This window comes from Zalophus californianus, chromosome 4, assembly GCF_009762305.2.
Source record: "Zalophus californianus isolate mZalCal1 chromosome 4, mZalCal1.pri.v2, whole genome shotgun sequence".
In the NCBI taxonomy this organism is placed as follows: Eukaryota; Metazoa; Chordata; class Mammalia; order Carnivora; family Otariidae; genus Zalophus; species Zalophus californianus.
This window is the reverse complement of record NC_045598.1, coordinates 48,076,329-48,099,753: the sequence shown is the minus strand read 5'-3', so window position 1 is coordinate 48,099,753 and position 23,425 is coordinate 48,076,329. Positions and strand designations below refer to the sequence as shown.

The 23,425-nt window shown below is 41.6% G+C and overlaps 1 protein-coding gene across 16 annotated transcripts in view; it reads right to left on the bottom strand.

The window, feature by feature from the left end:
- The window catches only part of FGGY (FGGY carbohydrate kinase domain containing), a 410,509-nt gene that overhangs the window by 246,200 nt on the left and 140,884 nt on the right, over positions 1–23,425 (bottom strand). For 15 of the 16 annotated variants that reach the window (XM_027572804.1, XM_027572889.1, XM_027572878.1 and 12 more), the window contains one exon: positions 11,357–11,472. In XM_027572804.1, coding sequence (XP_027428605.1) covers positions 11,357–11,472 — 116 coding nt within the window. Of the gene's footprint in view, positions 1–11,356; positions 11,473–13,961; positions 14,060–23,425 lie in introns of those variants that run through there. The other variant, XM_027572913.1, reaches the window with a different exon arrangement.

The following is a 23,425-nucleotide window of genomic DNA, read 5'->3' as shown; positions in this document are numbered from 1 at the left end:
CTTCCTCCTGCCACAATTACTGCAAATGCTGTTCCCTCTACCTGAAACACTGTTCTCAGCCCTCTTTTCAGAGTTACTGCATATCAACCTCCTCTAAACATCCATTCCTCAAACATTTCCTAGTTTCCCTGACAAGGCCATATCCCATTAATACGCATTCTTTAGGCCCCCTTGACCCATTCTTTGTACCATTTATCTCAGCACTTAATTTTGTGACTGATGGACTAATGCACTCTCTACTACACTGAAAACTAGAGGAAGGCAGGAACCCTGTCGGCTTTGGTTCATCACTATTCTCCTACAGGTAGCATGATCCCTAGCATTAAGTTAATGAGTGAGAACAAAGAAGGAAAATAAGAGTGTTTCTTCTTCTTTTTTTTTTTTAACCAAATCGTTAATATGATCCAATCTTTGCAAGCCATTAACCCAACCTTCTTGGTTTTTCTTCCTGTGGATACACTTACCAAAAGTCTTTTTTGGTTGCTCATGGAATTTGACATTAGGGGAGCCCAATATTAGCTCTCTTTATCACTATGATATTTTACATAGTATTAAATCCTTCATGTCAGTTAATTTAGTAGTTACTATTTACCGGGGTCTTACCAGAAGTCAGACACTTTACATACATCACCACTCCATCATGAAGACCATGCAAGGTAGGTATTCCTACACCTGTTTTATAGATGAAATCAAGTCTCAGAGAGGCTTAGTGATTTCCACAAGGTCATAGAGTCAATAAGTGGTGATTCTGGGATTCAATTATAGGTCTTTCTAACTCAAAAACTTCTAACTTCTGGTTTCCCCAAATGTAAATCTGGAATAAAAGCCATTTTTCAAATCGGACGGGAAATCAGTGTGAGAGTGCATGAAAAGAAATACTCTTTTAAAGTCACAAAGCACTGTAGGAATATTAGTCACTGAGTTTCTTAGCTAATTATCACCTATGTATCCTGTATTTTTTATTTGCCTATGGATGTGTGCCCTTTTGTTCATGAGAAAAAGCTAAAGATTGCCAGTTATGGTGCTGAAGAATTTAAGAAAACCTATAATTCTGGTCAATGTAAGCTCTCAAGGAGGTAAGACTGGAATGTGATTATGATTTCGAAGCAGAAGTCTGATTATTTTATTATATGCTGCTTGGAACAAAAGCTGTGTGAACCCAAGGGTAGAGCTCAGAAGGAAAAAAAAAAAAGCATTCCCCAAAGTCAGAAGAAGTTGGCAGTAATTATATGGCATTATTCATGGGGTACTGACTTTGGCAGACATGACCTATCACCTAGGGAGGAATTTGAGTTCAGAAGAATGAACAGTTATTAAGATAGTAAGAAGGGACATTTTTTGAAGACTTACTATGTGCTAGGATCTTTACCTACATTACTTACTTTAATCCTCATAATATACCAATTAAGGCTCAGGAAAATCAAGTACCTCACCCAACAATACATATGGCAGAGCATATATGGCTTGCAGATGACAGAGCCATCCGAACACAGGCCTGACACGGATGACCAATTCTCAGCCATTAAAATAGGCAACAACTAATGTAGTATTTAATGATTTTAGTTTAACTGCATTAGTAGCTTAGGAGCTTGACTGATATATTCCTAGATCCAATGATCCCTGGTTGCTTGGGCAAAGTCCAATTCCTGCAGTTGCAAGGCTGAAATGTAGACACTCAACTGGGTGAATTCACATATGTAAGCCCGTCCCTCAGAGACATTCTTCTGGTGCTTAGTCCCTTTCAAATGATGGTAACAAGATTGGTTAAATGACCAAAATTTTTTTAAAAAGGTAAGACAAGGAAAGGTGGCACAGAGTACTGGAACAGCCACCAGACTGGGGGTCAGGAGACCTGGTTTCTGGTCTCAGCTCTATCACTAGAGTGCTCCAAGACCAAGGAAATTCACCCTACCATCCTGAATCTTGGGCTTTCATCTATAAAATGAAGACAGGAGAGCAAAATCTCTATGATCCCTTTCAGCTCTGCTATTCTCTGCCCAGCAGTAAGAGAAGTTGGCGGCTGATTTCACTTTTGGGGGGGCTTCCAATTATCTTCCAGATGCCATACTGAAAGGAAGAGCAGTTCCATGAAACCTATACACAGCAAGCCTTCTGAAAGCCATTACCTTACAGCATGATGTGGTCATCACTGCTCCCTTGCCCTCCTGGCTCTACAGGGCTATTCCTGGAAGGGTTAGCAACTGAAACAGTACTTCTGGGAATCTAAGAGTGGCGGTGGTGGGTGGGGAGAGCACAAGTACTTTTTTCAGGCCCAAGAGGGAGGGAACAGAAATGTTGAGAGAATAAAGATCCTTGTCTTTGTGGTGCCAAGATACATTTCAAAATGATAACAACTAACAGGTCTCCAGGCTTTGTAAACCACTCTCCTGTGCTATCAGATATCTCCTTTCAGCTCCACAACAAAACTTTATGGTAGGGAGGTAGGTAATGGGTACTGTATGTGATTAGAGGAAAGAAACAGACCTGGTGGGCGTGCATGTACACACACACACACACACACACACACACACACACACACACACACACATCTTCATAGGAGCTACAAAACTTCTAAAACTGCCCACAATTTTATTTACAGCATGGGCAGGAGTAATCATTAGAATCATCTCTTGAGAGGCATGGAGAAAATCTTTTTGAGTCTCCTACTGGTGACTCATTAAGGAAGGATAGAAGCCCCATTAGAAATTAAACCCAGTCCCTCTGGGGCACCTGGGTGGTGCCCCAGGTGCCCAAAGGCGCCCCAGTTGGTTAAGTGTTTGACTCTTGAGTTCAGCTCAGGTAATGATCTCAGGGTCGTGAGACAGAGCCCCACATGGGACTCCGCACTCCACACAGAGTCTGCTTGGGATTCTCTCTCCCTCTGCACCACCCCTCAAATAAATAAATAAATACTTAAAAAAAGAAATTAAATCCAGTCCCCTCTCCTTTCCCACCATAGGTCCACTATGCTCAAGCCACATCCAGAAATTCATGCACACCTATAGTCTTCTGTGCCTCCATGCCTTTGCCTGAGATGTTTCTTCTGCCTTAAAAATCATTTACCACTTTTGCCTGGTAAACTACCACTCATATTTTTTTTTAAACTTTTTTTTTGTTAAGATTTTATTTATTTATTTGACAGAGAGAGACACAGCGAGAGAGGGAACACAAGCAGGGGGAGTGGGAGAGGGAGAAGCAGGCTTCCCGCCGAGCAGGGAGCCCGATGCGGGGCTTGATCCCAGGACCCTGGGATCATGCCCTGAGCTGAAGGCAGACGCTTAACGACTGAGCCACCCAGGTGCCCCACCACTAATATTTTTTAGACATCTCAAATGCCATCTCATAAGAAGACTTCCTTGATACCACTGCCAGTTGACTTTCTGCTCTGCTTGCCCACAGTATTTGGAACATATCTAGACTTATTGAAAAGCAAGAAAAATACTGAGATTATTGATTTATTTGCCTCTGTCCTCTAGACATGAGATGCCCAAGGGCATAGACCATGATGAGTAGTTTTATATCTCCTGTACTTAGTCCAGCACCTGGCACAGAGGAAGCATTCAGTAGTGTGGTTGTTTGGATGGATGCATGACTGGATGGACCACTAACATGAAGACTTCTAGGTCATTCTCCATTAAGCAGAAGTTTTATTTTAAAAAAGATAAAATAAGACAGTACAATATTCAGAGGATATGAATTTGCCTCAGACACTGAAAAGACCTTATTCTATTACCTGGACAGGAATGAGAAGGGTAATAAAAAAAGTGGGGTAAGACCAAAGACTCAGGGTGAAGAGCAAAGACAAAGCCTAGTCCAGGGCACCCAGAGGGATGGCCTCCCCCAGGACATGGGAGACAGTGGTGTGAAAGGATCCACAGATCCTAGAAAATGCTGGGATTACCTGTGGCCAAAGATTTCCCCAGATCTCCCAAAACATATTACTAAAAAAAGCATGAACATCTCATGATACCAAGCTGGAGCAGCAGTTCAGCAAAATTCTAAATGAAAAGTCTCAAATTCTAAGGAATGAATGGATAAATCCTTGCAAACATATCTGGTTCTATTAGGACAATTCAGATCACTGAGTATTAATGGCCATAAAAGGATTCTTATAATACCCACAAGCATGGATGATATGATATCCCTGGATTCAGGCTCCCAACATCAGCCATGATGCCTATCACTGGTAGAAACCCCTTTGTCATGTTTCCACAAGGGGATTTCCTCTTCTCTCCCTCAGGATGCAGTAGCATTCATATGAATACTCTCATCTCATGTTTGTATACTCTTATATATTCCATCCATGCAAAGAAGATCACTGGTTTAGATTAGCTGATTAGCTGAAGATAGCTAATCCATGAGACTTGGAGAAAACCAACCTCCCTGGGGCCATGTTCACAAGGAAGGAGTGCCACTGCCTTTATATGGAATCAGTGCAGGCTTGGCATGGGTCTCTCTTCTTGAACCACCTAGACCCAGACCAGTGGGCTCTTTCAATTTGTGAATTAAGCAGATCAAATGCCGAAGCAAGCCCAGCCAGGTCTCGTTCTTTGTGTGAGCTCCTTGGCCTACCAATGAATAGATTAGGTGAGTGTCATGCAGGTCCCATGGTCTAGCCACGTTCAGAAAAGAGGTAGGATATCCCTCCCGTGCTCTTTAATTCAGTACTGCACTTTGCTTCAGCTGGCTCTGGGAACTGTGCTCTATTGTTTAGACTTTAGAGCAGACCAGTGGTGAATATTGGGCCATCAATGTCCTCAATACATACTTGTGATGAGTCATGATTCTTTACCTCCAGTGTGAAGCCTACATGACAAAAATATCTCAAATGCAGCTTTAGTTAACTTCAGGGTTACCTGACCCTATGGAAAAGTGGTAGTCCTAATCTTAAAATAAGTTTGCTTGTTTTTTGTTTGTTTTCTGTGAAGGAGTTTGAAATATTCCTTGTCATGCAGAAGTCTCACAGAGAAATGCTACAAGAATGAGGTTGGACTGCAACTATCACTCAGGGCTGTGGTGTGTCTTCCACAGAGGCTTTTCTTAAGTGGCAAATATATTCATGAAAAAAGAACTGTGAACACTGAAATTATGAAATGAAATCACCGTCTGTCACCTAGTAATGTCACATAATTCAAAACAATTTATGGAGAGTGCGTCAGTATTTTGGACAATTGAGGCCAAAAAAGGAATTGTTTATCAACTCCTCCATTCGAACATATATTCACTCATTCACCAAGTATTTTGTCAGTATCTATTATGTGCCAGATAGTAGCCAGTGCCCTGTGCCTAAAACACAGTCTTCCAGAGGGAGAGAAAAGAAGTTCAAAAATGTAGCCTTCCTCCCTTTAGGGAACGGTCTTCCTTCACATGTGCATATCTTCAACTTTGCCTCTCACTTAAGTTAGTAACTCCTTCTACCTGAGCTTGTAAGTCTCTTTTTTGCCTGGTTCTCCTCAAGCCACATAATGCATGATCTGGAGGCTAGCACACTGCACCCTTGCACATAACAAAGCCCTTACTGTAATGCAAATAAGCAGTCTATAATTCAGCTGTGATGTGCACACGAGTTTCCATGAAGTGGCCTGCCCCAGTAACACAGGGAAGCATTCTTCTCAGGAAGTAAAATGGCAACTGGGACATGCTGAAAGACAGCCTGGACAATGGATGAGAGCAGGTGGGATGTTGCTTGTCTTCCTAAGGGTCCTTTCTCCCCACTGCTCTCTTCCTTCCTGTTTGCTTTTGATAGATATGTAGGATTAGATGGGTGACCTGCCGATGATGCACATGGAACTGAAGGTCAATGTTTACTGGCACAGATTATTTTATTGGACTATGGGTAGATGAATCCCTGCAAGACACCGAGTTTAAGTGTTTCCCATCAACTCTGAACATTAAACAGTTTCGTTAGTATAGCTTCAATTGTGAAGAAATGTCTACTGTATTCTTTTGAGTCACAAAACTATTCTTCATCCTTACTTTGTATAATGTTCCCCAATCAAACCATCCAAATAGCTCCTTGAAAGAAGGCATTAGGTGGTAACATTTTAGCTTTGAAAATTTGCATGTAAGTTACTCAAAACATTGTAAATTTCTTCCCCTGTCCTTCAAATGCACCATATAAATATTGCATTTGATCCTTAACTTACACTCCATCAATAATTTATTTCATAAATATCCCTCAGTAAGACCATCAGTTGCTGAGGTGTTCAGTTTTCAGGGAAAGCATTTATTTACTGCATGAGCCCAGGAAGGCTGGTAAAGACTTGGCTAAAAGCTCCACATGGAGCGAATTATGGTAATTGTATTAATGCTCAAATCCATGAAGCTCTGCTCAAATCTGTTAAAAGGTTTTGCACTTTATTGCCCACATCTTGACGGGCAATGAGTCCACTGGAAATGTTTAACACTTCACGGGGAAGCTTCCGAGATTCATTGCTCAAAGTTACAAAAATTACTGAAGAATCTCTGGAGGTATCTTCCAGAGCAATCTCTGAAAGTCACAACTGAGAGTTAACAACTCTTTACTATCTTCCACTTTTAGATCAGACGGAAACTACAAGTTCAAGTCACCAGAAATGAAAATCAAAGGAAATATCACAATTTTGATGAATGGGTAAGTTTTAATTCATGTATGGCAATATTCTGGTTAATGATATGTCTCCTTAGGACATCCATTAAAAATCCATTAACTTAAGAGGTTAAATCTAATAAAGTTACTCTGGAAATTTTCTGCTAGATTAACATTATGGATTTTTAACAAATATTTCCTGTAGGTATTGCTCTATTAGCAAACCTAACATAATAATTAAACATGGGTTTTGTGTCAGGGTGGGGGGAGCACCAAATGTTAAAATAAAAAAATCAGAGTTGAGGTTGGACCCAAGTCACCGAAAATACTACTAAAATCAGTAAATATCATTATAGCTTTTAAAAGCAAAAAGTGCCATCTGACTAGCACCAGCCATCTCAAGTCAATTTACTCACTTACTAATCACATAGTATTTGAGCTACTAAAGTGTACCATCCCCTATGCCAGGACTGAGGACACAAAGGTAAATTAGTGAAAATCCTGATGTCAAGGAGCTCACAGGAGCATAGAATCAAGACACATACAGGTAATCAATGTATACTATACTAAGATATGGTCAATATACCATGAGAACACTCAGAAGGAACAACCAAATTTAGGGGGTGGGGGGCACAAGTAATTGAAGTTGAAATTTGTGTTCCAAAAAGATATTAGCTCCTTCTAGGGACTCCCATTGGGAAGGTTTCAATCCTGACTTAGCATTTATTACTTCTGCATGGGGTTAGATGAGATTACTCACCAAATTTTCATCTGCAAACAAGGTAACACTACTTTTGTCATGGATTGTGAGAATTACATGCAACAAGGTCTGGGAAAGCACAGAAAAATGTGCTTGAAATATAGAAAAGGAAGCAGGGTTAGTATTTACGTCGCCTACCATTCATAGGCACACAATGAATATTATTAATTGAAAGTCAATATAGCAAAAGGGTTAGAGCAGGATTTGGAATCATCCAAACATGGGTCTATATTCTGCCTCTACCATTTGCAAACTGTGCAACCATCATTTAAACATTTTTTCCCTTTCCTGACCTTCAGGTTCTTCAGCTATAGAAGTGGACAAATAAAAATAACTCTACTACACGGTTTTAAAAATTTACAAAGATAATGGTTAAGATGCAATAGTATCATGTCCAAGAAGCAGTAAGCTATTAGTTTTCATTGCTACCATTAATTATGCCTTCACAGGTAAGACTATATGGAAACATGATGAGACTCAGTCTAAGTTCACACCATTAGCGCCAGAACTAGAACCACTCTAGTTCCCAGTTCAGTGTTTTAGACCCATCTTGCCTATAACCCCTCAATTACAAGACAAAAAAAACCTTCTCTTGGCACTCAGTCCTGATGGTTCTCCATCAAGGCAGCAAGCTCATGGGGTGCCTCCAGAACAGCAGCGTGGGGACTCAGGACTTGATGGCTCTGCTTTAGCTCTAATGACCATGCACTAATACCCTGGTGCTATGGGCTGAATTGAGTCCCCAAAATTAATACGTTGAAGCCCTAATCCCCAACGTGACTATATTTGGAGATAGGGTGTGTAAGGAGGTATTTAAGGTTAAATGAAGTCAAAAGGGTAGGGCCCTGGGGTGCCTGGGTGGCTTAGTCAGATGAGTGTCTGACTCTTGATTTCAGCTTAGGTCATGATCTCACGTGAGATCAAGCCCTGTGTTGGGCTCTGCACTCAGTGGGGAGTCTTCATGAGAGTCAGTCTCTCTCTCTCTCTCTTCCCCTCTCCCCCACTTGCACTCTCTCTCTCTAAAATCAATAAATAAATCTTTAGAAAAAGGGTGGGGCTCTGAGCCAATAGGATTTGTGCCCTTAGAGGAAGAGACACTAGTGAGCACTCTCTTGTGCGCACTCTGCACATGTACAAAAAAGAGGTCATGTGAGCACACGGTAAGAGGCAGCTGCAACAGCCAAGAAAAGAGGCCTCAGAACTAAACTCACTTTGTTGGCACTTTGATCTTGGACTTTCCAGCCTCCAGAACTGTGAGAAACAAATTTCCATTGTTGTAAATCACTCAGTCTATGGTGTTTTGCTACAGCAGCGTTGGTGGACTAAGACACCCAGGACATCCCTTTGCCACAGTTTTCTCTTCACTCTTGCCATCTGTCTCCATTCCAGCAACTGTGTCTGTGTCTCACACATTCCACCAGCAGATATTTATCAACATTGCCTGTGCCGAGACACTCAAGGGTAAGGTACACTGATCCCTGCCCTCCAGAAGCTTTCGGTTTAGCATTGGCTTCTTATGTGGCTGCTCATTCCTGCTCATGAACTGGAAGCCCTGTCTAAAAACCCAGCCGGGATGGCAGGAGTCCCAACACGCCAGCCTCTAGCCAGCTCACTCAGCCCCCAGAATGAAAGACCGACCATATTCCCCAGTTGCTGTCCAAGCGGCTGCCTCCAAATGGCTGGAAGACCCAGAATTTTAAAGCCAACCATCATATGACTTAGGGTATTAGCACCTTTTTACACCCTGTGAAGTTATACTGCACTTATCCACTCAGACCCCATCATGCTTTTCTTATGTTCAGGTATGCGCACTTGTTCCAGTCTGGCTGATGCTGACTTTGGGAGCTAAATCCTGGACCACTGCGTAATCCCACTGGAGGCCAACCACACAGCCACACCAGCTCCCTCAGTCTCGTATATCCCGATAGTCAGTGTGCTTTCACAGGAAAGTGTGCAGTTAGAGACCCTAGTTCTAATACTGACTCGACAACTTAATAGTGGACAAGGAACTGAATCCCGGTTTTCCCATCCATAAAATGGGAATAGCAATTACACCAACAGGTTTGTGAGGGCCACATGAGATAATGCACATAAATCACCTACCAAAGGACTCAGAATATAGCTGATGATGAATGATCGATGCTTTGCTTTTTTCTTCTCTTCCGTGGCCCCAAGCCCCTCCCCTTCTCTACCAGCTCAGATCCAGAAATGATTTCCATGGAGCCACAGAAATTCCAGAATGGCTCCTGCTGCATACTACTCTGACTGTTCTTTTCCCCAGACTTAGCAATTAGTAGTTGAACAGACCACAGACAACCAAGTGAGGCTATCTGCAACGTAGTAGGATAGGTGCTACTTGAATCTTTCATGTTTCTATCCTGAAACTCTTGCCCTTTAATAGATGGGTCATGAGGACTCCCCCAGAGAAAGGGGAACCTGAAATGACCTACCACATGACTCGGTTAGCATGGGCAGTCACAAGATGTAGCAGACAACTGTTTTTTGCCAATATTTAACAGCACAACTCTCATATTTTAGCTGGCCACGTGCATGGACACATGGCTGCCCAGCCCATGGCGACATTCCTCAGGCACCTTGCAGCCTTGTGGGGCCTTAGGAACATATTCTGGTTAATGGGATGTGATCAGAAATGACGTGGCTCATGTCCATGTTATGGTCTCTCCAGGAAAATGTGGATGGATTCCTCTGGTCCTTTTCATTCCTCCCACTCACGGAACTGAGGAGAACTGGAGTAACTAACTTGGACCCAAGGTTGGAGGCCATGTTGTGACAATATCAGAGCTGGCCTGAAAGTCACTTCCCTCTATTCTATTACATAAAAAAGGGAATTACCTTCCATCTTGTTTATTAACCCACTGTCCTTTTCACTTTTATTGTTACAACGTCTTAGCCTAAACACTAAACAGTACAAAAGGATTTCTATTTAATTAGGGGTAATTGCCTACCTGATGACAGCTTACTACAACTGCAAGTAGTAACTACAGGAAATAAACAACTTCCTGTGAAATGAACATGCAAACCTTAAACTTTCAAATGCCAGCTATTGTTATATAAATGTACCTAGCATCTCAATTCTTTCCCCAAGTAAACCCCGACCAGTCACCCACACCTTTATTACCTGGTCACATAAAACTAGAAGTCTGGGACTCTGTGGCCTTAGTCAGGAACTACTGGCTCATGCTGTAGTTACTGTCTTACTCCTGTTTCTTCTCATTTTTTATCTCAATTGTTTTTCTTTCTGTTCATGGCCTTGTCTGGCTCCTTGAACGTAATTCACAAAGCACCTTCCTAATACTGACTGGAAACAATCTATACACACCCCCTTGATTATTCTATTCCCAACTATGTCTCCCTCAATCTAGCTCAATGTCTACAATTCTGTATTTCATTGCAGACTTCCACAGTCTGCACTTCCACTTCCACATCTCTACTCAGTTCGTATGAGACCCAAAACAAGGGCCTACTAGTCATGGTCTACCCAACACAATGGACTCATTTCTCTTAGAAAAACAGGGCAGAGTTTCTGCATTTCTTTTCTTTTCTTTTAATTTTACTTATTTATTTGAGAGAGAGTACAAGCAGAGAGACGGACTGAAAGAGAAGTAGACTCCCTGCTGAGCAGGGAGCCCGGAACGGTGCAGGGCTCAATCCCAGGACCCTGAGCTCAAGACCCGTTCCGAAGGCAGACGCCTAACTGACTGAGCCACCCAGGTGCCCTTTTTTTTTTTTTTTAATATTTTACTTATTTATTTGAGAGAGAGAGAGCACACAAGCAGGGGGAAGGGCAGAGGGAGAAGGACAAGAAGACTTCCCAGTGAGCAGGGAGCCTGACTCAGGGCTTGATCTCAGGACCCCAAGATCATGACCTGAGCCAAAGTCATTCACTTAACCACTGAGCCACCCAGGCACCCCTTGCATTTCATTAAAAAAAAAAAAAAAAAAGACAATATCCTTATATGAACATACACATAATTACTCTCCAGATGTTTTCATTGTTTGCTTTATACCTATTTTGCTGTAATTATCTGCAACAAAATCTTCCAATCCGATCATCTTCCAGAAACTGTCATCCCAGCCTTTCTCTGCAGAGTATGTCCATTTGCACACCAGGGAGCAGAGAGACCTAAGTAAATGGGAGAAAGGTAGAACCAATAATATGAGTCAGGCTTCCTTTATATTTTGCCAAATACCTACCCAGATATCTGCAGTAGTGTTAAAGAAGTAGAACATGCCAAAGTAAGTAATTACACATCGTTCAGATCCAAAGTCTCCACTTATACCTGGGCATGGGTTGGTGGTTATGGGGATGAGTGATGGATAAATGGGTGTTCATGATCTACTCTGTTTTGTGCATGTTCAAAATTCTCTATAACAAAAAAGGTAAAAAGAAATTGAAAAAGTACCTGGTATATATACGGTCGCTCTAGTCTAAAGCAATATTTAATTGGAGGAAGACTGGAATGCTGAAGGTACTTTCCTCTCCAGCTTTATTTCTCATACATTTACCCTTAGTATTCTACACTCCAGCAATAAAAAAATCATTTGCAGTCTTCTGGGGAAAAAAAAAAAGTTCTTGCACATTTCTGTGCCTTTGCCCTACTCCTATTTGTTTGGAAAATTCTTCCCAGCTTCTCCGCCCCAGATAACTCAAATACTTCTCCAGCCTAGGCTGAGTCTTCAGTTCTGGGTCTAAGTGTTCCTCCTCTGAACTTCTAGAACATGCACCATACCTTCTACCACAGCCCTTAAAATGCTGTATAATTAACTCCTTTACATATCTTCCCAGTAGTGCTACTGCTTTCCATGCTTATCTTTTATTGATAGAAAACCTTAGAAAATGAAATCTGATGCTATCAATCCCTGATTAAAACTTTTCAATTGTTCCTCAATGCCTTCAGGAAAAAATCCAATCCTTAGCAGGGCTTAAAACACCCTTAGTGATATGACTATGCCGACCACCAGACTACTGTCTTGCTGTTCCCACCCTTGCTTTCTCCATTCCACAAAACTGAGTTATTTGAAGTTTCCCATAGCAGGCCTTGATTTCTCACTTCCCTGTGCATCTTTGCTTCATTCTGCCTAATGTTCTTCACTGTTATGTATTTGCTAGTTAGCCTTCATGACTCAGCTCAGATCATCCCTTTTCATGAGGCCCCAGTGAAAGGCAAGCTGAGTCCAAAGCCTCTTCTCTAAGCTTCAATCTAGACATAGTCTTAACAATGACCACAGTAACTGTCTCTGCCCATTGGCTTCCCTAGCTCTCCCATTAACTCCAGCTACTCCTTCAGAGCAAAACCAGTCCTGCTCAGCTCTATCTCCAGTAGTGAGTCTACATTCAGGCACAAAGAATACTGAGTAAATGGCAGCACTAACAAATGAATATGGTTTGTCCACCTCGCCTGTCGTTTATCACTTATCAGGTAAGTGATAAACCTGGGAGGCTCACACAGTTTTAAAGATAAACTTATCTCATAGAGTCAAGGTGCATCTCCTTCAATCACTCACATTGATTCACTCACCCACTCAAATATTTAGTATTTAGTTACTATGATTCTGGCACCAGCTGATGCCCTGGGGAACCAGTGGTATGCCAGAGACTTGGTCCTCTGCTCGCATAGAAGTTGACAGTTAAACTGGGGGAGACAGAACTTGATCAATCACATCTAAAATCACATACTAACAATAATGTTCTAAAGGAGGTAGAGAGATGAGTGAAAACCTTTAGCAGGGGAATCGGATATAACGTGGTGGGAGGAAAGGGGAGGAAGTATCAAGCAAGAAAGTTGCTTGATAGGTATGTGGTGGAAGGAAAAGGGAGGAAGTATCAAGCAAGAAAGGCTCCACAGAGGTGACATTTTGTGAGACCTAAATTTCTTTTGAAAGCAAACAAATGTTATTGATCATTACTGATTTTTTTTTCAGATGTCATGTAGATGGCAGAGCACACTGAGCTGAGCTAAGCTAAGCAAAATAGATATACTGAGGGAGTGTTAGCACCAATAGAAATGCAACACACATGTGTTAAATCCTTCCCCTTCTTTAAGTTCCTTTTTTTTTTTTCAGGCATAAAGAAGGTAGTCGCCTGTATAGCATATCCTGAAGAATACAAAATAGGTTAATTCCTCCTGGCACAATGCCTGGAATTCCAACTTTGTGGAAGCTCTGAGAGCTCACTGCAAAGAACAATGCTATGGAACAGAAGATAGTGTAGACAGATTATTTCTAATGATTCGACTACACAGAACAACCCTTCACTCTCCAAATGCCCCATTCATTTGCAGAATTCTATGCCTCTGTTCTGACTGTTCCTTCTGTCTTAACTGCTTATTGTTCCTTCCACTCATTCTTGTCTACTTGGCAAACTCCAAGTCATCCAGATGGTCCGGTTGCAATGGCACCTCCCCGCTACCTCCAAGGTAAACTCATGGCTCTCTCTTTTGAGGCAGCATTCTAACTTGAAAATACTACATTCTAGTTCTTAATAGCAGAGGCAGGTTGAGTTCATGCCCCAAGTCATTGACCCTCCACATATCTGCATCTCTTGCTGTGTAATTTGCCATGCTGCCCTACCCCCTCCCACCCCAACACTGTGGACATGATCTCCCTTCCTACCTCTATATTTTGGATTCTGTCACATGACTGGATTTGGCCAAAAATGTAAGGCAGGAGGACAGCACTCTGGGTTCAAGTCTAAGCGTCAAGAGGCATTATGCGTTTCTGCTTGCTCTCTTGCATCTCTGGCACAGCCTTGAGAAAATCAGGTAGGGCCAGCTCACTAGTGGGAGGAGGAGGAGAAGAGTTAGGTGGAGCAGAGCAATGACCACCAAGCCCAACCTGGATCCCACATCCCCTCCCACGCAGTCAAGACCTGACTCAGTGAGTTCAGTTAAGACTAGAAGAATCACCCAGCCGACCACAGCCTAAATGAGCTTACCCCTGAGCCATAAGGAAAAGGGAGGAAGTATTATTATGGAAGCCTTATTATGTTAAACTACTGAGCACTGGTTGTGGTTGGTAATGGTCAATAGTTAACTCAACATTTTATAGTACAACTAAGTTATTCCAAGTAGATACCCGCCCCCCCCCACCTCCAAAGAGGGCAAGGAGAGGGATGGCTCAGTCCTCACAGCAAGTTAGAATGGGGGGCCAGAGAGCCTGCTTTGAGGGAAAATGACTTAGCCCAGGAGGCAGGGAATTTACAGGTGCAGATGCCTAGGGCAACTCCATCCCCCATCAGGATTATTCAAACACTATGAGGGTCCATTTCATGCAGATCTCTTTAAATCAACTCCTGGGCAATATAAATGTGTAAAAGCAGCAGAATTGGCAAAACACAGAGAGTACACCTGAGGCCACAGGTTCTCCAGAAATCTCCAGGACAGAGGGAGCATAGGATTTTATCTTAGTGAGTACAGACAAGGTACCAGTAGCAGAACAAAAGGTTTGCCTCCCCCTTGAGGCCTCTATTAAGACCAGTTTTCTGTCATTCCGAGGTGTTTGTGAGCAGCGGGCAACTCCCAGAATAACTCTTCATCGTCAGGCAAGCTGACCTACCAGCCCACTGGTGGAGGATGTACTTTGTAGGATTACAATTGCAGGTAGGGGACTTTGAAAGACTGGGGCAACACTAGCAGGCTGAGCTGTTTCACAGATGGGCAGCCAGGGAGGAGTGTTGTCCCCAGGGAGAAGGGGCCACTGGCTGTTTGTTCTCTGGAGCCAGACTGCCAGGGCAAAAATTGCTAGGCCTTCACTGCACGCAGATCTGTTAATGCCAAAGAGACTATAACATCCTAGATGCAAGTCGAAAGACCAATGATCAATGAGCAGGGAGAACCAAAACAATATCTAAGTTAGAGGTCCAGTTCGTGTAAGAGCAGGTCCAAGAGAACATGTATAGGAGGCAGGTCTCTCTAAAGAGAGGATGGTGAAACCACAGGAACTGAGCGTCACTAAGGGAAGCAGTGAGAGCTCAGGAGGCGGCGAGAAAGACTTTCTGAATAAGAACCACCGATTTTCAATTTTCAATTTAAGTTTCTGCAGAAGAACTAAAAAAAATCACTGGCACTGCTGAAATGCAAATTAATGATCTGCAAGACCAAGTGAACAACAAATCATACTTCCCAGAGCAAAGACATGAAGAGAGAAACGATGAGAGAACAGAGGCATGGAGAGCAGATCCAACAACGTAACATGAGAATAACTGGAATTACAGAAGGGATTTTTTTTTTTTAAGAAAGAAGGAAGAATTAAAAATATATACACACCCAAAAGAAGATGAAAGAGATGCTATAATTAAATGAATACAGTACTAGATTTTTTTAAAAATATACTGAGCTGGAAATTTAAGCTTGCAGATTAAAACTCTCATTAAGTCCAGGAAGTGAATCCAGGAAATACTTGAATTTCAAGCATAAACAGAAAATTATACAAGCTTCCAGACAGAAAGAATAAGTTACTTGCAAAGGCAAGAGATTCAGACTAGCTAAGGAATTCTCATCTACACCTCTGGAATGTAGAAGACAGTGGAACAATGTACAGACTATTATGAAAAATGATCCAAGAATCCTATGCCCAGACATAGGACAGACAAAATATTATTCAGCTGTCAGGGCAAAAGAAAAACATTTTCAACATGCGAAGATTCAAAAAGCAAACTTCCCAAATACATGCTCTGAGGACAATACTTGAGAATGAACATAACCAAGAAAACAAGTGATTCACATAAGGGAAATCAAAGACTAGTGGAGCCAGCGGTGGTGAGCACTGATGGTTCACTCTCTCTCTCCATATGTGTGCGTGTGCGTGTGTGTGCGTACATGATGTACACGTGTACACGTGTGCTCAAAGATGTGCACATACATACACACATATTAAAATCTACATAGATGATGATAAATAATGTAAGCAGGGATTTGTAATATTAAGTCTTCCTGAAACACCTCCCTGCTATATTTAGAAGGAAAAATGTAGTAATGGTCCAGAAGTGAAAATACTGCAAGCAAAACCTCAGAGTCAGAAACTAAAGAAGGGGTACAGAGGAGAAGTATGCAAATGTGTGTGTATGTATGTTTGGGCAGAATGTTAAGTTTAGTGTATGGAATGAGAAGGTAATTTCTAACGGAAACAAAAACCTTAAAATTCTCAAAATAACAAAGAATAAAAAAAGAATGAAGAGAAAATTAAGAAGTCAGTCAAACCAAACTAAACCAATCAAAAGGGAAAGAGGGAAACATAATATAAATAGAAAATAAAAATACCATAGAAAGAATAAAGTCACTTATTTCAGTTATGACAACAAACGTTAATGGGCTGTCCACAAGTGGTTAAAAGATAATAGCAATCACACTGGGGTTAAAATTGAGTTATATCTTGTTTACAACATAGATTTTTTTAATGTGATAAAAAGGTTTCTTATAAAAAGGTCAACAAAGAGCTGCACCTGGGTGGTGCAGATGGTTAAGTGCCCAACTCTTGGTTTAGGATCAGGTTCTGATATCAGGGTCATGAAACTGAGAGCCCCATTGGGCTCTGTGCTCAGCATGGAGTCGGCTTGGAATTCTCTCTCCTTCTGCCCCCCCCAACACTCCCCCATTCTAAAATAAGTAAAAAAATCTTTTAAAAAAGTCAACAAAAAATAACAAATTTTTTATTATGACAATTTAAATACCAAAGTAGAATACAAGATTTAAAATATTAGCCAAGACTAAGAGGGGCATTCCATAATGACAAAGTACTCAATCCAAGAATATTACTTACTGTTCATTGAATTTTATGAATGAACAACATAATGTGAAATATATAAAACAAGAGCTCCCAGAAATTAAAAAAAAAAGGCACTTGAAAAGAGAATTTATTTGAAGATTTTACTGTACTTTCAGAATTTAAGAAATGGGTAAACCAAAAGAATAATAATATTACTACTGAGGAATTAAAGGACTCAAATACAATCAATAAATTCAATGCTGTATGTTCACATAGGGGTAGAGAGAAAGATAACATTTTATAATACAAGCAGAAACTAAATAGGCAAAATGGTATTTTACAGAAAAATTTTGAGTTTAAGTTTTTATTAGAAATGAAAAGTATGAAAATCAATAACCTAAGCAGACAATTTAAGAAATTATAAAAAACTAAAATAGATTGAATTGAAAAAAAATCAAAAGGAGTAGTAAAGATAAAAGCATATGAAAGATTTAATAAGATAAGATTTAGGTAATCAAGAGAGCCAAAATATGGTTCTAAGAAAAGACAATACAAACAAACAAAAAAACCTCTGGTAAAATTGAGGAAGGAAAAAAATAATAAGTATCATGAATTTTCATTCATAACTACATAACTGCATAACATAACTACAGAAAAAGCTGACGTTAATAGAAAAAAGAGATTAAGTAAATAACATTATGCTTGTATGTTTCAAAATTTAGATTAAATAGGAAATTGACTAGAAACAAGAACTTACCAAAACTGACTCAAGAAAACATAAAAAAAACCTTAGTAAACTTATTTCCATTAAAAAAATAAACAAACACTTATGGAGCAAGATGGCGGAGGAGTAGGAGACCTGAATTTCGTCAGGTCTCAGGAATTCAGCTGGATGGGGATCAAACATTCTGAACACCTACGAACTCAACAGGAGATCGAAGAAAAGAATAGCAACAACTCTCTGAACACGAAAGTGACCACTTTCTGGAAGGTAGGATGTGCAGAGAAGTGAATCCGAGGTGATATTCGGGAGGATAGACGGCAGGGGAGGGGCCTCCGGCGGCCGCTTCTGGCAAGTGATAGAGCCGCGGAGCAAAAAAATCGGAACTTTTAGAAGCCGGCTCTGCTGAGGGACGTTGCTCCAGTGGCTAAGTGGGGGGTGGAACGCTAACAGGACAGTGTGGTCTCAGGACCCTCGAGGTCACAGAAAGACCGGGGGTGCATGAGTGCGGCAGAGCTCCCAGGTATCGGAGCGGGGAAGCCGGCTGCAGAGACGGAGCAGAGCCGCACGGGCTCTCAGCTCAGGGTTGCCATAAACTAAGATCGGTGACAGACTCAGGCCACTGCTCCTCCAGCAGGGACCCAACAAATGGCAGAGCTGGGGAGACTCCCCTTCCGCCCGTGGGAGGAGCGGCGCGGGAGCGCACCGCAGGGAACTGCTGGTTTTGGAGACTCCACATGGGGTCGAGTGCCAGAGAGAGAAACGCTCGATCACAGGCCGGGTGACACCGACTGAGGCCAGAGACCGGGGAGAGGGGAGTGACTGACTACTTTTCTCTGGGGGTGCACTGAGGAGCAGGGCCCCAAGATCTCGGCTCCTCTGGGGTGGAGATTGGGAGGCCACCATTTTCACTCTTGTCCTCCTAAGCTGTACAGACAGCTTGCAGGGAACAAAAGCTCCCGAGAGCAAACCGGAGTAGATTACGTAGCCCAGACTGACAAGGGTGGGGCAATTCCGCAGCCCGCAAAGACATTTGGGAACCACGGAAACAGGCACCTCCCCCAGAAGATCGGCAAGAACAGCCAGCCAAGACCAAGTTTACCGATCAATGAGAACGGCAGAACTCCAGCGCTAGGGGAATAATGCACATAGAATTCATGGCTTTTTTACCACGATTCTTTAGTCTTTCAAAGTTAATTTTTTATAATTTTTTTCTTTTTCCCTTTTTCAACCAACACCTTATCAATACCTTTTTTGAAAAAACATATTTATTTTTTATTTATAGAGTCATATTCTATCCTTTCATAGTAGTTACCCTTATTTTTGGCATATATATAAGTTGTTCTCGCCTTAAAATTTTGAGATACAATTTCTTCTAACAGCTCAAAATACACCCTAAATCTCTAGTCTATGGCTTTGTTCTAGTCTCCTGCCTGACCACATTCTCTCCCCCTTTGTTTCCTTTCTTTCTTTTTTTAAATGCTCTTCATTCTTTTTTCAAATAACTTATCGTATCAATTCCTTTTATAAAATTTTTTATAATTTTCCTCTTTACACTCATATTCCATCCCTTCATCATATCAACCCTTATTTTGTACATATATTTCTTTCTTTAAAATTTTGGGAGGCACTTTCTTCTAACAGACCAAAATACACCCAAAATCTAGTGTGTGGCACTGATTTATGCACTAGCCTAATCATATTTGATCATATTCTCTTTTTGTTTTGTTTCGTTTTGTTCTCTTTGTTTTTATCTTTTCCTTTTCCTTTTTTTTTTCCTCTTTCTTTTTTCTTTCTTTCCCTTTCTTTTCCCCTGGTTTGAGGTCTTTTCTGATTTATTTAGAGTATATTTTCTGGGGACGTTGTTACCCTGTTAGCATTTTATTATTTCCTTCATCTATTCTCCTCTGGACAAAATGACAAGACAGAAAAAATCACGTCAACAAAAGGAACAACAGGTAGTACCGTCTGCCAGGGACCTACTCAATACGGACATTAGTAAAAGGTCGGACATAGAGTTCAGAATTATGATTTTAAAGATCCTAGCTGGGCTTGAAAAAAGGATGGAAGATATTAGAGAAACCCTTTCTGGAGAAATAAAAGAACTAAAATCTAACTAAGCCGAAATCAAAATGACTATTAATAAGGTGCAATAAAAAATGGGGGCACTAACTACTAGGATGAGTGAGGCAGAAGAGAGAATCAGCGATATAGAAGACCAAATGATGGAAAATAAAGAGGCTGAGAAAAAGAGATAAACAACTACTGGATCACGAGGGCAGAATTCGAGAGATAAGCGATACCATAAGATGAAACATTAGAATACTTGGGATCCCAGAAGAAGAAGAAAGAGAGAGAGGGGCAGAAGGTATATTGGAGCAAATAATAGCAGAGAAATTACCTAATGTGAGGAAGGAAACAGGCATCAAAATCCAGGAGGCACAGAGAACCCCTCTCAAAATCAATAAAATTAGGTCAACACCCCAACATCTAATAGTAAAACTTACGAGTCTCAGAGTCAAAGAGAAAATCCTGAAAGCAGCTCGGAAGAAGAGATATGTAACCTACAATGGTAGAAACATTAGATTGGCAACAGACCAATCCACAGAGACCTGGCAGGCCAGAAAGGACTGGCATGATATCTTCAGAGCACTAAATGAGGAAAATATGCAGCCAAGAATACTATATCCAGCTAGGCTGTCATTGAAAATAGAAGGAGAGATAAAAAGCTTCCAGGACAAATAAAAACTAAAGGAATTTGCAAACACAAAACCAGCCCTCCAAGAAATATTGAAAGGGGTCCTCTAAGCAAAGAGAGAGCCTAAAAGCAGCATGGACCAGAAAGGAACACAGACATTATACAGTAACAGTCACCTTACAGGCAATACAATGGCACTACATTCATATCTTTCAATAGTTACTCTGAAGGTAAATGGGCTCAATGCCCAAATCAAAAGACACAGGCTATCAGATTGGATTAGAAAACAAGACACATCGATATGCTGTCTGCAAGAGACTCATTTTAGACCCAAAGACACCCCCAGATTGAACGTGAGGGGGTGGAAAACCATTTACCATGCTAATGGACACCAAAAGAAAGCTGGGGGGGGCAATCCTTATATCAGACAAATTAGATTTTAAACCAAACACTGTAATGAGAGATGAAGAAGGACACTATATCCTACTTAAAGGGTCTATCCAACAAGAAGATCTAACAATTGTAAATATCTATGCCCCTAACGTGGGAGCAGCCAATTATATAAGGCAATTAATAACAAAAGCAAAGAAACACATTGACAACAATACAGTAATAGTGGGGGACTTTAACACCCCTCTGACTGAAATGGACAGATCATCTAAGCAAAAGATCAACAAGGAAATAAAGACTTTAAATGAAACACTGGACCAAATGGACTTCACAGATATATTCAGAACATTCCATCCCAAAGCAACAGAATACACGTTTTTTTTGAGTGCCCATGGAACATTCTCTAGAATAGACCACATGCTAGGTCACAAATCAGGTCTCAACCGGTACCAAAAGATTGGGATTATTCCCTGCATATTTTCAGACCACAATGCTTTGAAACTAGAACTCAATCACAAGAGGAAAGTCGGAAAGAACTCAAATACATGGAGGCTAAAGAGCATCCTACTAAAGAATGAATGGGTCGGGGGCGGAGCAAGATGGCGGAGGAGTAGGAGACCTGGATTTCGTCTGGTCTCAGGAATTCAGCTGAATAGGGATCAAACCATTCTGAACACCTACGAACTCAAAAGGAGATCGAAGATAAGAAGAGTAACAACACTGTGAACAGAAAAGCGACCACTTTCTGGAAGGTAGGACGTGCGGAGAAGTGAATCCGAGGCAATATTCGAGAGGATAGACGGCGAGGGAGGGGGCCGCTGTCGGCCGCTTCTGGCAAGAGACAGAGCGGCGGAGCACAAAATTGGAACTTTTAGAAGCCGGCTCTGCTGAGGGACATCGCTCCAGAGGCTAAGCGGGGGTGGAACCCTCACGAGACAGTGTGGTCTCAGGACCCTCGGGGTCACAGAAAGACCGGGGGTGCCTGAGTGCGGCAGAGCTCCCAGGTATCGGAGCGGGGAAGCCGGCTGCAGAGACGGAGCCGAGGCGCGGGCTCTCGGCTCAGGGTTGCCATAAACTGTGATCCGCGGCCCAGTCTGGCTGCTGCTCCTCCACCAGGGACCCAACAAGCGGCAGATCCAGGGAGACTCCCCTTCCTCCCCTGGGAGGAGCGACGCGGGAGCGCACCGCAGGGATCTGCTGGGTTTAGAGACTCCACACGGGGTCGGGTGCCAGAGACAGAAACACTCGATCACAGGCCGGGTGAGCACGGAGTGCGGCCGAAGACCGGGGAGACGGGAGTGATTGCTTTTCTCTGGGGGCGCACAGAGGAGCGGGAACCCGAGTTCTCAGCTCCTCCGGGCGGAGATTGGGAGGCCACCATTTTCACCCTGGTCCTCAAAAGCTGTACCGAGAGCTTGCAGGGAACAAAAGCTCCTGAGAGCAAACTGGAGAAGCTTGCTTAGCCCGGACACACAAGGGCGGGGCAATTCAGCCTCCGCAAAGACATTTGGGAACCACGGCAACAGGCTCCTACCCCAGAAGATCAGCAGGAACAGCCAGCAAGCCAAGACCAAGTTTACCGATCAAGGAGAACGGGAGAACTCCAGTGCTAGGGGAATACTGCACATAAAATTCATAGCTTTTTTACCATAATTCATTAGTTTTTCAAAGTTAATTTAACTTTTTTGTTTTGAATTTTTCTTTCTCCCTTTTTCAAATTTTTATCAATCCCTTTAAAAAAAACACTTTTTAGTTTTCATTTTTAGAGTCATATTTTTATCCCTTCATAGTAGTTACCCTTATTTTTGGCATATATATATAAGTTGTTCTCTCGTTAAAATTTTGAGATACAATTTCTTCTAACAGATCAAAATATACCCTAAATCACTAGTGTATGGCTTTGTTCTATTCTCCTGCCTGATCACATTCTCTCCCTTTTTCTTTTTTCTTTTTCTTTTTAAATCTTCTTCTTTCTTTTTAAAAACAACTTCTTATCAATTCCTTTTATAAAATCTTTTATAATTTTCATCTTTACACTCATCTGTCAACCCTTCATTATATCAACACTTATTTTGTACATATATAAGTCTTTCTTCCTTTAAAATTTTAGCAGGCACTTTCTTCTAACAGACCAAATTATGCCCAAAAGCTAGTGTGTGGCACTGATCTATTCACTAGCCTGATCATATTTGATCATATTCTGTTTTTTTTTCTTTTGTTCTCTTTCTGTTTTTATCTTTTTCTTTTTCCTTTTTTTTTTTCCCCTCTTCTTTCTTTCCCTTTCTAATCCCCTGGTTTCATGTCTTTTCTGATTTGTATAGAGTATATTTGCTGGAGACGTTGTTAACCTGTTAGCATTCTGTTCTCTCATTCATCAGTTCTCCTCTGGACAAAATGACAAGATAAAAAAATTCACCTTAGCAAAAACAACAAGAGGTAGTACCGTCTGCCAGGGATCTACTCAATACTGACATTAGTACGATGTCGGACCAAGAGTTCAGAATCATGACTTTAAAGATACTACCTGGGCTTGAAAAAAGCGTGGAAGTTATTAGAGAAACCCTT